Genomic DNA, 18,881 nt, shown 5'->3' on the forward strand with positions numbered 1-18,881 from the left:
TTTTTTTTTTTTTTTAATCAATGAATGAATGAATTGTCGGCTAATACAGAGAACACTCATTGAGTGTTCTCTGTATTACGGAGACCCGACAATTTAGCCGCAAGTGATTTTAAAAGACTTTTTTTCCTGCACAAATGACACTTTGTGCAGCGACAGTTCTAAGCACCAGAAACATGCGCCCCTTCACAGGCATACTATAGATACCCCCCAGCTACGAAATTTTAAGGAATATTACACTTTTATTGTATCACTTTAATCATTATTAAAATCACTGCTCCTGAAAAAACGGCCGTTTTTAAAACTTTTTTTTGCATTGATCCATGTCCCCTGGGGCAGGACCCAGGTCCCCAAACACTTTTTAGGACAGTAACTTTCATATTACCCTTTAAAATGAGCACTTTAGATTGTGAACGTTCGAGTCCCATAGACTTTAATAGGGTTCTAAAGTTCACACGAAGTTTAGGTCTGTTCGCAGGTTCTGGTGCGAACCGAACAGGGGGGTGTTCGGCTCATCCCTATTCCCAATATAACATGTACCTGTAACATTAGCAGGAAGCCAGGCGTAAGCTTTATTTCCACATATATAATATAACCCTCTACGCATGGACGGTATGCCTGCGCCTAAGAAACTGGAAGCAATAACATGGAATCTCAGGTAACCGATATTTTCACATATTGGGAACTGTGAACAATTTGTACTATAAAGGGTTCTATTTAGTTCTGGATCTGGGATATAATAATATTGACCATGGTTTCCTCCATAAACTGTAATCTTTGCCCTGGTGCAATCTGAATTGCCCAACCGTGTACATTTAGTGTTAAACGGGCATGTAATATTTAAACAAATCTGTGGAGTGTCTATCTGTTTCGAAACCATCAAAGTTACTGATCTGTGCTCATTAGCTGTGGAGACGATGTATGAGCCATTTATTCTGGTCCTGTTTAGATCAGTGAATTTGAGAGGCATTGCTATCATGGGTATTGTTCCTGTTTGGGGATGTAAGTGAGAACACACCCAGCAGTCACTAGCGTTGCTATGGGTTGCATACAATTTTAACATTTGTATGAAAGGGTTATGTTTCCATGTCTCAGTTCTCACAAACAACAAAAAGAAAAAGAACAACATCATCATTTTTTCAAAGGATATCATCACTTCAGGATTTTCTTGCAGTGACTGGCGTGAATCCAGGAGGGCTTTCCTTCCAACTTGACTGCAGAACCGGTTGTCAAAAGCACCAAATGTGGTCCGTCAAATTTTGGTTCTAGCGGCTTTCTGACGTGTCGCTTGACCACCACCCAGTCACCTGGTTGGATTCTGTGAATACCTGAAACAGAATCTGGGTCGGGGATAGATTTATAAACACCTTCATGTATTTTATTCAAAGTTCTTTGCAAAATCTGAACATATTCTAACAGACTAGAGTGAGAAGCCTGCAACTGTTGGGGAAAATATAGCCCTGTTTTGGGTGGCCCTCCAAATAAAATCTCATAGGGGGACAGCCCATGTGGTTGTTTAGGGGTAGTTCGTACAGAATATAGGGCTAATGGCAAAGCTTCCACCCATCCTTTTCCTGTATCTGCTTTAATTTTTGCACATCTGTTTTTCAAAATTCCATTAAGTCTTTCAACTTTGCCACTACTTTGTGGATGATAAGGTGTATGGAAAGCTTGCTGTATGTGAAGGGCTTCCATTACCTCTTTCATTACTTCCCCAGTAAAATGGGTTCCTCTGTCACTCTCAATAGTTTCAGGAACTCCATATCTACAAACTACTTCATTCAAAATTTTCTTTGCTGTTGTTTTTGCATTTGCTTTGGCTACCGGCCAGCACTCTGGCCAGCTTGAAAACATGTCAATACAAACTAAAGCGAACTCATAGGTGCCTATTCTGGGCATCTGAATGTAGTCTATTTGAATTCTTTGGAAAGGGAAATCTGGCCTAGGAGAATGCTTTTGGGGAACATGGACAGGCCTCCCTGCATTGTACAGAGCACAAGTGAGACATGAAGCACAAAACCTGGCTGCAAATGCACTAAATCCAGGTGCTATCCAATAGCAGTCAGTAAGTGCCACCATCACGCCCTTAGCAAGATGACTGACGCCATGTGCCAGTTGTGCTAAAACTGGGTACAAACTCCTGGGTAGACACCACCTGTTGTCAGCGCTCCACAGGCCCTGCTGATTTTGGGTAGCATTACATTTGTTCCACTTATCCTTCTCTTCATCAGGGGCCTGGTTCTGCAACTGAATTAGAGTTTCTACATCCCACTGCTCTTGATGAGGGGAATCTGTCCCCGCTACCTGGGCGACCCCTACAGTGGGTGTAACTCCCAATGCCATAAGGGCAGCATCCTTTGCCGCTTGGTCCGCTAAAGCGTTTCCTCTGGCTGTCATGTCATTTCCCCTTGCATGCCCTTTTACCTTCAAGATGGCAACTTCTGCTGGTTTCTGAAAGGCCTCAAATAGCCGCTCTATGAGTTTTGCATGTCTCACTGGCTTCCCTGCACTAGTCAGGAAATTCCGTGCTTTCCAAATAGGCCCAAAATCGTGAGCGATTCCAAACGCATATCTGCTGTCAGTGTAAATGTTTCCCCTTTGATTCTCTAGGAGATGACATGCTTTGACTACAGCACACAACTCCGCTTCCTGTGCTGACATCTGGGGTGCCAATGCCTCCTGGTGTAAAATGGTGTCTGTAGTAGTTACAGCAAAACCTGTGTGTGGCTGACCATCATCGGTGTAAAATCTGGAACCATCTACAAATAAATGTGTGTCACAATCTGATAAAGGCTCATCTTTTGCTGGTGTGACAGAGGCCCTTTCTACCTCCATCAGAGCCATACAATCATGAGAAAAACTCTCTGATTCTACATCAGTACCATTTGTTGCATCTTCCTCATCAATTATAGGAAGAAGAGTAGCCGGATTTAAAGTAACACACCGTTTGATTGTTAAATTCGATGGAGCAAAAAGAGCAGACTGGTACTTGTCAAATCTACTGGCAGACACATGTCTGGTATTTACTTGATTCATGATTTCCTGTACTCAGGGCCGCTGATAGGGCAGTACAAGCAGCCCTGTTGTACCGGGCCCAGCCAGCAGGGGGGGCCCGAGCAGATTTCTAGCTAAAAAAACGAATTTGCTAAATAACTTTATTAACCTGCTCCCACTTGATTGGCAAGGTATATTGTACCTTCCTGGGCCCCATCAGGTTAATAGAGGGGCCCAGGAGGTGAGAGAAGAAGAGGGACTTTTTCTCCATTTTCGGGTGGAGGCATACAATCCCTGCTCTGCATCTGTGTACCTTGTGCTCACTGTATGCTTTCCTGGGCGGATGGATTCAATTGTAATGCGGCTCCCTTCCCTCAAGTGCCGTGCTGCTGCAGCCTGATGGAGAGACTGAACGAGAGAGTAATCCATATGCTGGTCCCACAGGCAAGCAATTCCCTTACACACATCACACACACTGACACACATCACACAGGCTGAGGCTTAGTCCCCTGACTCCCCATTGTGTGCTCATGGTCATTATGATGATCAAAGCACAGCAGGTTCTCTATGGCTCTGTCAGTGTAACATGACTGTGTGGTTGTGATTTTTATGGCTGTGCTGTGTGTTACAGACTATAACTCAGCACAGCCATAAGAAAGTCAGCACCACACAGCATGTTACACTGACAGAGCCATAGAGAACCTGCTGTGCCCTGATCATCATAGTGACCATGAGCACATAGTGAGATGCTACTTTACACATGTGATGGGGGAAGGGACAGTAAAAACACACAGCCAAGATGCATTTGTACCACCCCCAAATCACTCCCCTTTAAGAATTTTTCACCCAAGCCTTGCAATCAGGTCCGCCTGTCAGTTTTTCCTGTGGACCAGTGGGTGCAGTAGCTGTGTATGATGGGCACAGTGGCTGCGTTTGATGGCACAGTAGCTAAGTTTGATGGGCACAGTGGCGGCAATTGATGGCACAGTAGCTATGTTTGATGGCACAGTGGCGGAAATTGATGGGTACAGTAGCTACGTATGATGGCACAGTGGCGGCAATTGATGGCACAGTGGCAGCAATTGATGGGTACAGTAGCTGCGTATGATGGCACAGTGGCGGCAATTGATGGCACAGTGGCAGCAATTGATGGGTACAGTAGCTGCGTATGATGGCACAGTAGCGGAAATTGATGGCACAGTGGCGGCAATTGATGGCACAGTGGCAGCAATTGATGGGTACAGTAGCTGCGTATGATGGCACAGTAGCGGAAATTGATGGCACAGTGGCGGCAATTGATGGGTACAGTAGCTGCATATGATGTTCATATGATTTTCAGTTTGTTTGCGTCCCCCTCATAAATTTTGAGCATCGCCTGCCACTGATGTGGACCGATTGAAAGCCCCATGTAGGTCTACAGGAGTCCAGATATGAATTGACTTGTGTCCATTCAGGTAAAAAAATAAAATAATAGAATAATAATGGTTATTAAAGCGGAGTTCCACCCAAAAGTGGAACTTCTGCTCATCTTCTTCCTCCCCCCCTCCGGTGCCACAATTGGCACCTTTTGAGGGGGAAATGGGGGGGTATAGGGTATCAGCTATCTTTTTCCACTTTCAGGATTCCCTGCCACAGAGCTGTGATGTCACCGCGGGGCTCCCTCCTCCTCCTCTGGCCCCTGGGCCAAACGGGGAGAGAAGCGGGGCCTCGTGCATGTTTAGTAGGGTTTCCGGCGTGAAGCTGAAAGGCTACACTGCCGGGTTCCCTTACCCATAATGGTGGTGGAGCACCCAACAGCTGATGGAAACATCCGCTGCGGGTGTCGAGATCGTTGGACTCCAGGACAGGTAAGTGTCCATTTATTAAAAGCCAGCAGCTGCAGTATGTGTAGCTTCTGGCTTTTAATGTTTATTTTTTTGGGGGTGTAACACCACTTTAAAGGTTCACCTTTTGGAACATCTTACATGTTTCAGCTCCTGCCACCTTTCCCCCAGATTTTGTGACAGCATGGGGTCAAGGGCGGAGCCAGGGGTGGGGTTGTGGGCGGGACCAAGGGGCCCTGTCAGGTATGCTCTATGGGGCCCCATGATTTCTAACAGCGGCCCTGCCTGTACTGCATGTGGCACATACAGGATCAGAGCAGAATCTAGTACAAGCTCAGTTACTTTGTCTAGCAGCAAAATGCAGGCTGCTATGGCTCGCATACAACTGGGGGAGCCTTTAATGACAGGGTCTAATGAGGCTGATACATACATCACAGGCCTCTGTTTGTCTCCATGTAGCTGGGTGAGTACACCTGCAGCAAATCCATTGACTTCATGACAGAACAACGAGAAAGTCTTATTATAGTCAGGAAGTCCAATGGCGGGAGCTTCAGACAAAATTTTAATAAGCTCCTTCATCTGCAATTCATTTTCCCATGTGAGGTCGAAAGGGTTTCTAGTGGTAGCCTCATATAGAGGAGCCATAAGTTCTGATGCATTTGGAATCCAGTCCCTACAATATCCCACTAACCCCAGGAAGGCACGTAGTTGCCGTACATTTCTTGGCTTTTCAAATTTTTGTAGAGTTTTAACTCTATCTGGGGTTAGGTGACGGATTCCATGTGAAATGCAGTGACCCAGGAAGATCACTTTCTCTTGGCAGTATTGTAGCTTATCTTTGCTAACTTTGTTGTTACTGTTATAGAGAAACATGAGAAGGCTTACGGTTTCTCTGCTACAAATGTCTTTTGTATCAGAACAAATAAGCAAATCGTCTATGTACTGAAGCAAGACTGTGTTTGGGTGTGAGGGGGACCATTGGTCCAATACCTGCTTTAACGCAGTATTATATTCAGAGGGGCTACTCACACAGCCTTGGGGCAATCTTGTCCATGCTAATTTTTGGGCGTCATTGGTAAAAGAAAAGATATGCCAGCAATCTGGGTGCAGAGGCACCGAAAAGAAAGCATTTGCAAGATCAATCACTGTAAAGCAGGTGCTGGAGGCAGGTATTCCACTTAGTAAAGTGTGGGGATTGGGCACAATCGGGGTATCTGCCTCAATTATTTTGTTAATGGCTCTCAAATCATGCACCATGCGGTATGTCACCTGCCCACCCTTCTTGTCTGGCTTCTTTGCAATTGGGAACAGGGGTGTATTGACTTGGGACTTAATTGGTACAACAACCCCTGCGGCTTTCAGTTGAGTGATTTGATCCTTTATCCCCTCAATCTGAGCAATACTCAGTGGGTACTGTTTAATCTGTGGGAGATGGGCTCCTGGTTTAATTTTTATCATGACTGGGGTGCAATCCAGCAGACCTACATCATATTTGCTGGTGGCCCATAATTCAGCAGGAATCACTTTCAATTCTGGTGGAAATGGCGGAGTGGAGTCTTGAATTAAAAATACTCCACACGCAGTATTTAAAACTTCTCCTGACAGACTACTGACCACTTGGACTCCTGTAGGAGTGTAGTCTATGTTTGCTAAAATTTGATTCAAAATGTCAGCTCCCAAAAGATTGGTAGGAACTGTGTCTGAAACTAACACTTTAGTGACAATTTCTGTTTGCTGTCCTAGCCTGAGTTTAAGTGGCTTGGACTCAACCAAATCAGTAGAGGTCCCGGTTAGGCCAACACCAGAGATAACATTTGTAGATAATAATCCTGGAGGTAAGTCCTCTATATTAAAAACACTTCGGCTTGCACCAGTATCTATTAAACAGGTTAATTCTGTTTCTCCTCCAGGATAGGGGAGTTCTCGTAAAAATACTTTTACTCTGGCCTCGGGACCGTTGTCTCCCCTATTTAACATGATTGATACTGGCATGCCATTTTCCTATGCCTGATCCACTGCTTTTGGCAGAGAACTGGGATCAGCATGAGGTGCCTCTGAGCTCTTTTCCAGTCTACGGTCAGGAAGATGGCAGTATTTGGCTATGTGTCCTTCCCCATCACAATTGTAGCATATGATTGGTCCCCGATTGCCACGATTTCTGACATTGCCTTTACCTCTTCCTCTACCTCTCTGCTTCCCCACATACATAACCTTGGGTTTGCTGTCTTTTTGGTTAATCCTGTTTTCTATGGATAACAGGATAGGCAGGACGTCTCGAATAGACATATTGCCTGCCTCAGGCCTTGCTGTGAACAACTTTTCTTTCAACTGGGGTATTAAACCATCAAGAAACCTTTGTTTCACCAGTTGTGTAGATGGACTTTCAGTTTCTCCCGCCTTCTCTTCCTCTATTTTAATGCCTGCTTCCTCAGCCATATCACTTAACCTCCTCCAATAAGCCCCTGATGCCTCCTCTTTCCCTTGCTTGGCATTCATAAATTCAGCATGTCTGGTTTGTCCATATATTTGGGGCAATTTTTCCTTCAATTTCTCACAAACCTCCCGTCCACTAACCATCTTACCTAGATTTTTAATGTCTACACCACATTCTTTAAGTATATAACCAGACATGTTGCTTCCCACTGCTTTAATAAGAAGCTGATGAATGTCAGTAGCAGAAGCCTCATATGCTTCCTGTGCAGCGCTAAGTTTGTTTGCAAACCCAATTGGATTCTTTCTAGGGTCTCCCAATCCCTCTAATATGGATCTCATATCTTGGGGACTAAAAGGTACATGCCATTTAATTTGAGACTTACTGTCAACAGCATTACCTTCAAAAACTAATTGGGTTCTGACAGGATAAACTGCAACAGATTGATCTATGACCGGGGCAGAAGGGGCGGCATCTCCCTTCTTTCTCTCTTCATCTTGCTGCCACAATTTGGAAATTATGGTTTGCTCCGGAAGTTCAGACTCTATCTCTCTTTGTCTGGCCAAAGCCTTAAGTTCAGAGAGATCTAGTTTTGCATATGTGCCTTTGGATTTATGCCAATCATCTGTTTCTAAGATACGAGCCAAATCCCTCTTTGTAGGTTGATATGGGGCTGTTAAACCTCTGCTCTCTACTATATTGCCCAGCTCATCTTTTGTATGTTCCATGTAATCTAATTCTTTTGCTTTTGTGCGTGGACCCCTTAAAGCCAAACTGGCAGCCACATAAGGTGGGGGGTCCTCCTCTACAGAGTCTTCTGGCCAAACGTAGTAAATTTGGGCAGTACTTTTATTAAACATCTCCATCAAGCCAGTTTGATTTGCTACTTTAGCTTCTGTCTCCCATGTGCAAGCTATTCTCCACGTTCCTTCACTGCACAGTAGTGGGCCATAATCGTGCAGAAAAGTTTGCCATACTTGTAAATCAAAAGTCCCTTCAGATTTTAAAGGTTTAGCTGTTCCTTTTGTCCATTCTACCCATTTATCTAGGGGCTCAGTATAGGCGGAACCGTACCTTCGGTTCATATATTCTCTAGCGCTCATCTTGCGCTGGGCATTTTCTGAAGGCTTCTCTCCCTTCATTCTCTTACTTAAATTAATGCCCATAATGACTGGCCAGTCTTCTCTATCTGTGCCTATACACTCTTGCCTCTAAAACAAATAGTACAGCAAATCTGCAGATTTACAAGAAAAGTCTCCACTTATCTACGTGGATAGAAGGGGTTTATGACAATAGACAAAACACTCATTAAGAGACCCTCCTCGTCTCTTCTCTTCTCTGAGTTTTATCTGACCCTACCATGCGCCTCTGACCCAGGTCGCCCACAAGGAGTCAACGCAGGGAACTGCAGAGGATTCTCCCTATCCACACACAGTCCAGCCCGTGAAGGGGGGACACAAACACATTCACACACACACGTTACCCAACCAGAAAGGTCCGAGAGTGGTCTGGTTTCCTTGAGAACCGACAGATAGGATACATAGGAAAGGCAGAAATATAGCAAGCTTAAGGACAGCTTACCTAGCCGGCGTTTAGATGTCTGCGTTCCCGATGATCCAGATCAAAGCGCGGTTCCTTCTGGAAACTCTGCCAAGCTCCTGATATTCTGACTCGCCAAAATTGTTATGACTGATTTCTGATTGGGACTCTAAAACAAAGTTAATACTGCAGCTGCAGGAACAGATTCACAGGACTCAATCACTGTGTTTAAAATGTCCGTTCAGTGTCAAAATTTATTATTACATGTTATTTTATACATAGATAAGAAAGGGGTGGTGTGAGATGTTATTAAAAACTAACAAATAGAAATATGTTATTAAGAGCTAAACAAATAGAAATATATTATTAAAAGCTAGCGAATAGAACAATTGCAAAAGTAAAACATTGAGAAGGGAGGGGGGAGTAGAGAGTGTTTAGTAGGAGAGGTTTCTGTGTGTTAGGTGAAGGTTACAGAACACTAAAGCAAAGGAGGACAAAATGGAGTCTCTTGTGCTTAAATGAACAGTACAGTGAATGTCCATGTCATAATAAAAGAGGTTTAGGACATTGTTGTCTAGATGTGTTTGAACCTAGAAGGAATAGCAAACTAGATTCAGTGTAATGTATGGAGATGACAGTCAGCAGCTGTTTACACATCTGGACTCAGGTGCACTAGTGTGGGACACAAGAACAAACTTTTTAAGGTGTCAAACACAGGTACTCCATTGGATACTTGGGGGTCCAAAAAAGATAAGTATTCCAACTTTAGTAAGGGCATAAATCATGTCTTCAGCTTGGAATTCTGCCCAAACAGACAATTGTACCCCACTTCCAAGCAATGTTTATCATTCATATTTGTTGCCTCAAATATCTGAGTGCTAAGTATACCTTTTGTTTCATTCTCATAGGGGAGCAAAGAATCTGGAAATATGAGGTCACCAGGGACCCCCCACCTCAGGAAGAAGGGGAACATAGGTCACAACCAGAGGATGTAGAGGAAGGAGAGGTGGTCAAGATTGAGACCACAACAGGTGAGTGTCTGACACCCCAGCTTCAGGTAATAAGAGATGTATGCTTGCATATTTATAATACATGGTGTGTTTTTTTTTTTTTTGGGGGGGGGGATTTTTAGGTGATGTACAGGTTGTGGAAGAACAATCAGATCATTTCACCAGTGACAGTGCCCAAAGGCTAATCCAGGACATCATGTGGTGTAGTCAGGATTTAGAGATTATCAAACAAAAAACTATGGATATTGAAGTAAAATTTAAGAACATGATTGATGTCCTTGGAAGAATTTAATTTACAAAAAAAATGGCACCATTTTATGTTTTTTTGCAAATATTTTGACAACATTTAAAAAAAGCCTAATTTTGAAGATGCACACAGTATGTCAACATGTGCTATCTGCCATCAGGGGATATCAATGTACACGTTTTGTGCCTGCCAACCCCTTCCTCAAAACTCAAGTAGGTGAGAGGAAGGGGTTGCACCCCCAAAACACATCCATTTGTCCCCTATGATGGGAGATAGCACATGTTGACATTAGGCATGGGATCAGAATGCCAATCCCCAGCTTGACTCCCAATTTGTGTGCATCTTCAAATTAGGCTTTTACAGGGGTGACTTCGCCCCATCTGTTGAAAGCAAGATCCACACATTTTGAACAATATAATGTGTATTCTCGCCTTTCAAGTTTTTCAATGTTGAACTTTGTATGTTCCAGAGTTGTGTATGTTCTGTTTTGAAACATGGCTGTTTATGTAACCTTAAAAAAAAAAATGTAGATAACTCAAAATGTTATATTTTTTTACAAAAAAAGTTTTACAACGCACATGTGAATGTGTACGGAGTAAAAAGATTTTTACTCAACAATGTGTGGCTTCTTCTTTCAATGATCAATACCATTTTTTTTGTTTGAATTGGTGTTTACAGTGTAAATGGCTTTAGATAATAATGTACAAACCACTTGACACTACAAGTGCACTAGGAGACAGAAAAAAGAAACACAAGCTGGAAATCAAAATCCAGATTTTTGCAGATTAAATGTAAACTGTATTCAACATGTGCTGGCAAAGCAAAAAATATTGCACATAATTTTGTCGCACTCCGCAGGCGCTTTGGGGGGGGGGGGGGGGGCAAGCCAGGACGGGCTGCTTCCGGGGACATCATTGTTTGCTGAAGTCCGGCGTCAGGTCCAACTTTGACCACATAATTTGGTTTGTTTCTTTTAAAAAAGTTATGCAGGATGCAACAAGATAAGACGATGGTATTAAGTTTGTATTCCGCCATATTAATGGCCATTTGAAACAGGCGGAACCGGCTGGCCAGAATCCCAAACGCACTCTCCACAACTCTTCTGGCTCTGGCCAGCCGGTAATTAAAAAGCCTCTTCTCAGGGGTGAGGGTCCTCTGGGTGAATGGCCTCACGACATGGTTTCCCAGACCGAAAGCCTCATCTGCTTCGAAAACAAATGGCAGTCCTTTGACACTCTACTCTGGGGGTGGCAATCCCAAGCCACCACTCTCGAGCCGTTGGTAAAACTCGGTCCGGGTAAATACTCCTCCATCCGACTATTTCTCCCCACGTTCACATATAGAAACTCATATGTCGCCAACACCACCGCCATCAACACGCTACTATGAAAATAGTTAAAATACTATAAAATACTATGAAGATAGTTAAAATAATATGACCCCAAATGGGGTGGTGGGACGATGTGGACGTGCTTCCCACCAATTGCCCCTCCGCAGTTAGGAAAATACCACCGCTGGGCAAACTGGGGGGGGCACAGTCTGCCATTCCTGTGGCGTTGAAGGAAACTGTGGAGTCAAACAAGAAAAATCTAATTAGTAATTTTGCACAGAAACATTACAAGCAGATTATACACAAACATTTTTGGACAACATCAGTATAACATTTCTTGTAAAGAGTATTTAAAGGTTAAAATATAAGGTCCACTTCATCACCCCCTCTGATGGCCCCTTGAAAATGTTTTAGGGGGGATTGTTTTGGACAGGTAACCAGCCTCTCCACTATGTAATGATGTAATAACAAAGTAACGTGTGTTACTTTGGACAGCCCCTCCTTAATTACACTATTGGCAGCCCTCTGTACAGGTAATAAGAAGTGGCATCAAAACAAATTAATAAATGGAAGTACATTTGTAGATTCTGCAATTACCTATCAAGATAATAATATGAGAAGAAAAATTTAAACAGTAGCATTGGAAAGTATTGAGGCAGGCCCTTGCAATACATGCTTTGAGAAATTCATCCATAAATCTGACCACAAAAGAAGTAGGTATAGTGTGTATTGGGTTTGGCAAAGTCAGCAGATATCAATCCTCTATCAGCTGACTTAGTGGTTGGGGGGGGGTTCCAAATGATTTTGGGCCCCCCAAAAAAGCCTCTGGCAGAGTATTGGCAGTGTAAGTATTGCAGAGTATTGGCGGGGTATTGGCAGGGTAAGTATTGCAGAGTATTGCAGGGTAAGTATTGCAGGGTATTGGCAGGGTAAGTATTGCAGGGTATTGGCAGGGTAAGTATTGCATACACCTCACCTGTGTAATTGTTAGCTCCAGCAGAGATCACGTTCTCCCTCTTCTTGAGTGTCCACAATAGCTCGATGGCCCGGCCCCTGCACTCTCTGCTCCTCTCACTCTGCTACTTCTTCTCACGCAGAGAGAGAGAGAGAGGAATAGCAGGAGGAGCGGGCGCAGAAGATGTATTCTTCCATAGCCCCCCTGCTGGTCAGGCCCGGTACAGCAGGGCCAGTTATACTGGCCTATCAGCGGCCCTGCATATTTTAGGGGGTCTTTAGGGTAAAGCATTACAATGGAGCTGACAAAATACATTGTTGATTGACTAGACTAGGAGTATATGGGCCCCGGATAGCTGGGGAGTACTTTTGTACCCCCTTACCATTTCAAACAGGGGGGGCAGGATCTGGGGGTCCCCTTGTTAAAGGGGGCTTCCAGATTCTGATAAGCCCTCCACCTGCAGACCCCCACAACCACCGTCCAGGGTTGTGGGGATGAGGCCCTTGTCCTCATCAACATGGGAACAAGGTGCTTTGAGGGGTCTGTGACCCCCAAAGCATGCTCCCAATGTTGAGGGCATGTGGCCTGGAACGGTTCAGGAGGGGGGGCACTCTCTCTCGTCCTCCCCTCTTTTCCTGCGGCCTGCCAGGTTGTGTGCTTGGATAAAGGGTCTGGTATGGATTTTTAGGGGGAACTCCAATCCATTTTTTTTTTATTTGGCGTGGAGTTCCCCTTAAAATTCATACCAGTCCTGAAGGGTCTGGTATGGATATTTAGCGGAACCCCACGTCATTTTGAAAAAGAATTTTGACGTGGGGTTCCCCTTAATATCCATACCAGACCTGAAGGGCCTGGTAATTGAATTTGGGGGAACCCCACGTTTGATAAAAAAAAATTATATATATTTTTTTTTTAATGACTTTCAATGACTTCTCTGTATTACGGGGAGCCAACAGTTTATTATAGTCGCGAGTGATTTTAAATGACTTTTTTCCTGCAGAAATTACACTTTGTGCAGGGACAGTTCTAACCACAGGAAACATGCACCCCTTTACAGGCATACTATACACACCCCTAAGGTATGAAATTTAAAGGAATATTACACTTTTATTGTTTCACTTTAAGCATTATTAAAATCACTGCTCCCGAAAAAACTGACTTTTAAAAACCTTTTTTTTTTTGCATTGATACATGTCCCCTGTGGCAGGACCCAGGTCCCCAAACACTTTTTAGGACAATGACTTGCATATTAGCCTTTAAAATTAGCACTTTAGATTTTGAACGTTCGAGTCCTATAGACTTTAATAGGGTTCTAAAGTTCACACAAAGTTTAGGTCTGTTCGCAGGTTCTGGTGCAAACCGAAATGGGGGGGTGTTCGGCTCATCCTTAGTGGCCAAGACCATACAACTGTTTAACAGGACAGCTTCCACTCAGAATAGACCTCGCCATGTAAGATCAAGTAATTACCGGCGTCCCCAGCTTCTGAAGATGACCAGTGAGAGGGCTATACGCATCAGGTGGGAACTTTGGGTAATGCTACGATCTGCGTTTGGCACGCACACTACTCTGCTGGTTCTGTACTGGTGTTTTGGCAGAGTAGGCGACCTGTCAGAATTTGTAATGGAAGTGAAGTTCCATCGCTGGCATCTTGCTACACCCCATACTCCTCCACAGTAAGGATACACTGAGAATGGGGCAAGGGGACATCTTGTTACACCCACTGGAGTTTTGCATTTCACACTTATTTTTAACAGTAAACGGAGCTTATAAATACTGAAATACAGTATTTAGAAAGCCGACAGACTGTTTAGATGTTCAATTTTAAAAGCAGCGGCAAACCTGCTAATCTTACAGGTTTGCTAATCTGACAGAACACCTCTGATTTTTATAATTCAACATGTAAACAGTCAGACGGATTTCTAAATACTGTATTTCACCATATAAGCTTTGTTTACCGTTAAAAATAAAAGTGTAGGGGCGTGTCCAGCCGGGATCCAAGGTGGTCACGTAAGGGCTTCTCTCCTGCTACACCGAGGGTTTCAGTGGTTCGCATTGGCTCTCCAGTGACATCATCAGCCTGCCGTCCGAGCGATCCTCCTCACTAGATCACCGGGAATATGCAGAGGAAAGAAGGGAGGAAAGAATGCCACAAAAACGAATGGCCTTCTTCTTACAGCAGCTGCATGGTGACAGGCACAATGGTGCCACCTGCTCTCCACTCCAATCTTCCTACACAGCCTCACCAGGAAGCAGCAATCTCACAAAGGCAAGACTCCAGCAGTCTTACAACTCCACTCCAGCTTCAGGCAGCCCGGAAAAGGCTAGATTCAGACTAGATGGTGAGCACAGAAGGCAAGAATTGAGTCCTGACTGTATTGGAGTCCTGAATCTGCCTGACACCATTGAAGAATTCCCCACTAACAATCAGCCACTGATGGACACTGTCCTTAAGGACATGCTCATGTCCCTCACATCTTCCTTACAATCAGATCTTGCCTCCTATATACACAAATTCAATAATGATCTTGAAGCTGTTGAAAATGGAGTGGAGCATGTTGAAAGAAAAATGGGGGAGTTTGCTACCACCATTAATGATCTGATTGATGCAAACAAGGACAAAGATGAATATACCAAATAGGTTAAAGCCAAATTAGAGAACAGATCGATCCTCCCTGATGCCATAGAATTGGATGTGACAATAGATAGAATACATCGCCTGCTCAAACCCTCATACCTACCTGAAAAAATTCCCAGGGAGGTAATTCTACGACTGCATTTTTTCCATATGAAAGAAAAAAATCATGTCACCTGCCCGCAACCGATCGCAGATTGCTTCTCAATATTCAGATCTGCAATATTCTCCAGACCTGTCGCAATGTACACTCCAAAAACAAAGAAATCGTAACATTATAACGAAATCTCTTTGTAATCACCAGATCAGCTATCGATGGGGATACCCAACAAAAATTACCATCACGCATGAAGGATCCACCCACGTGGTTGACACTTTTGTTAAAGGCCTTCTGAAGGCATGGAATATAACCACTGAGCCACAAGAATCAGCAGCACCTGGGAGAAACACTCAACATGTAACCCCAGATTGGCACCTGGTCACGGCAAAAATTCATACAATCACAAATAACCTCTGGATGAGATCCTCATATTGATTGTTTTGTCTCAAGTAGCAGAAGTAGCAGACCCAGTTCTGTTTGACTGTTCAGTTATTTACCTCTCCTTTTCTCTGAGCAGCATGAATGCGGCACCTAGGTTTAAAAAGCCTACCTTTCTCCTGTCTGTTCTAGGAGACTTGCAACCTGTTCATCGTTACCTTTTATTATGTGTTTTTTTTCCCTTTTTTTCTTTATTTTTGTATACATCTTTTTTGTGCCAAAGTCTTCAACTGCACTAGTGGAAATCCAGCAGACCCTCCCCTCGGTCACCACTACACTGAGGAGAATTCTGGCAGGAAATACCAACTCCAACCACTAGAGGTCCTCCTCTGCTTACTGTGAGTAGAATGGAACACCATCACAATTCACTCAAATACATTAGAAAATTATTATGGGCGTAACCCTTTTATCAATTAACTTGGACACGGCTTGTGTGAATCACAGCGCGACTTGGAGCGATTTACAACACGACTTTACTTCGCCCCCAGGCCAGGCGACTTTAATTTTAAAAGGAAAACGGCATGGGTTGCCCTTCAAGAGCATACCAGGCCCTTCAGGTCTGGTATGGATATTAAGGGGAACCCCGCACCAAAAAAAATGGCGCGGGGGTCCCCCTCAAAAATCATACCAGACCCTTCAGGTCTGGCATGGATTTTAAGGGGAACCCCACACACGTTTCCATGCATCAGAGGGGGGCAGGGTCACCGGGTGGCCCCACCCTCCATTATATAAGACCTGTCAGAAGAAGAGAAGCATCACACAGAGGGAGCCTCCCATTGCACGGAGCGGCCCGATAATGAAGAAGAGAGGCCATGGAGGAAGATGCCGGAAGAGAACACCGGAGCAAGAAGAAGCGGATCGGAGAAAGAAGAATATGGAGGAAGAAGCTGAAGGATGAAGAAAGGAAAAAGGAAGAAGACCAGAAGGAAGAAGATGACAGAAGACTTTAATAAAGGAATTTTCAAAAACTGTCTCTTGCCATTTTTAACACTTTCGTCACTTTTTTGGTGAAATGGTAGGGGTACTTTTGTACCCCCTTAACATTTCACATGGGGGGAGGCCAGGATCTGGGGGTCCCCTTGTTAAAGGGGACTTCCAGATTCCGATAAGCCCCCCGCCCGCAGACCCCCACAACCACCGGCCAGGGTTGTGGGGATGAGGCCCTTGTCCTCATCAACATGGGGACAAGGTGCTTTGGGGGAGACCCCAAAGCATCCTCCTAATGTTGAGGGAATGTGGCCTGGTACGTTTCAGGAGGGGGGGCGCTCTCTCATCCCCCCTCTTTTCCTGTGGCCTGCCAGGTTGCATGCTTGGATAAGGGTCTGGTATGGATTTTGAGGGGGACCCCCACAATTAAAAAAAATAAAAAATTTCTAATGCTAAACATGACCTGTGTCAAATAGCCTTAAAAAAAAACATAGAGACGTACAACATTAGAATCCTACTATAGCTTGTAGTCGAAAAAATTTGACCGGGAATGTATAATTGCAGCGTCATACAGTGAGTTTAGCTGCTCCGTCGAATCTTCTTTAAATATTCGACAGACACCATGAGCCTTCAATGACAGATTCAACCTTAATTCATTTGGATTTTCAGACGAATGCAATTTTTTAACGAAAAACAAAATAAATAAAAGCGCATTTTGGGATTAACTAAATAAATGTATTTTTCAGACATAAACGAAATTCCGAAATTAAATATTTCAGTGTGCACATGTCTATTTCTAAATAGGTTAGGCCGCATACACACGGGCGGATTGTCTGCCCAACTTAGTCCGCTGAACCGTGTTTCAGCGGACAATCCGCTCGTGTGTGGGCTTCAGCTGACTTTTTCAGCGGACAGTCTGACGGACTTTGTCTTTCGGAATTTCCGTAATTTTGTCCGTCCAAACTTGGTTTCAGCGGACAGTCCGCTCGTGAGTAGGCAAGTTGGACGGACTAAGTATGACGCATGCCCAGAAAGGATTTACAGGGCGGACAGGGCGGAAGCGCTCGGTCTTGTAAAACTAGTGTTCGTATTGAAGCTAGCATATTCGTCATGCTGCTAATTTTGTGGTTTTTTAATATAGCCCGTTCTTTTCTTCTTCGTAATGCAAGAAAAGTGAAGTAGCTTTGCTGCTTATATTCACACAGAGTTATACTAAATATTTTTATTCATCCTCATCCTATGATTAATCTTCCAATTATAGAAAAAATATATTAAAAAATAATTAAAAAAAAAAACCCCAAAAAAATCCAATATATATATATATATATATATATATATATATATATATATATATATATATATATATATATATATATATATATATATATATATATATATATATATATATATATATATATATATATATATTAAAAAATAATAATAAAATATATATATATATATATATATATATATATATATTTTAAAAAAAATTATAGAATTTATCTATTACTATATATTTTTGGAACTACTATTGTCAGTTAATTTTTTTTTTTTTGTGGGGGGGGGGGGGGGGGGGGTTTGAAACAAGATGGACTTGCATTTTTTTTGGCCAAGCAGGACTATGTAAGTAGAGATAGATAGATAGATAGATAGATACCCAAACCAGCATTTTAGCTTACACATGATTGCATGTTCAAAATCAGCAGAGCTTCCCCTCATTTCAAATGTTAAGCCTCAAATTTACAGCGACTGCACTTCCAAGTGCACTTGCAGTGCTTTAAAAATTGCACTTGAAGTTAGCATATTTACATGAACGTGTGTTTTGTAAATAACCCCCAGAGTCTTTTGACATGTACCTGCCTACTCACAAATAAACTCTGTTTTTTTTTTTTTTTCTTCAGAACAAAACTAAATCAAGAGGGAGGCAACACTGGAGACAATTTTGACGTTTGTGAAGCCTTTTGTCCCCCAGGCACACATCAAGTGAGTGGCCACCAAAATTCAGAACCTGTGTAACATGTAAATAGGGAGCACAACATGGTCCTAGAATCCCAAAGACCAGGAACAGCAGCAGATGAGATCTATGTCCCCAGACTGTGGTACTACAACAGCCTGCGTCTTCTTTCAGAGCAGACTGAAGCCAGGCAGTCACTTCCGACTCTTCCGTCTAGCCTTCCCTCCACGCTTCGCTGGAGGCTGTGCCTCTGGTGGTGGACTTGTGGTAGGAGGAGGAGGAGGAGGAGGAGGAGGAGGAGCAGTAGGGTCTGCGTTATACAGTTTGGTGGTCGGTGTTAGCTCACCCTTCAGACCCCGTTGAATGGCATAAAAAAAAATGGCTTCGCACAAGTTGCGCTGTGCTTTTTACATTTCTAGTAACTTACTAGCCAAATAAGTACTGTAGGCCTCCTCAGGATTGGGGGGTTTGCTCAGCACTTGGGTGGCTTGGCGTATAAGTGC

At 43.5% G+C, this 18,881-nt stretch overlaps 1 protein-coding gene across 1 annotated transcript in view; it reads left to right on the forward strand.

Annotated features, from left to right (window-relative positions):
• The window catches only part of LOC143973863 (T-cell differentiation antigen CD6-like), a 171,456-nt gene extending 156,491 nt beyond the window's left edge, over positions 1-14,965 (forward strand). Inside the window, exon 5 of the mRNA XM_077474735.1 lies at positions 14,565-14,965. Coding sequence (XP_077330861.1) covers positions 14,565-14,965 — 401 coding nt within the window. The remainder of the gene's footprint in view (positions 1-14,564) is intronic.
• Positions 14,966-18,881: the final 3,916 nt, after the last annotated feature.

This window comes from Lithobates pipiens, unplaced genomic scaffold (assembly GCF_037356315.1).
Source record: "Lithobates pipiens isolate NorthernLeopardFrog02 unplaced genomic scaffold, aLitPip1_a1.2 Scaffold_126, whole genome shotgun sequence".
Taxonomy (NCBI): domain Eukaryota; kingdom Metazoa; phylum Chordata; class Amphibia; order Anura; family Ranidae; genus Lithobates; species Lithobates pipiens.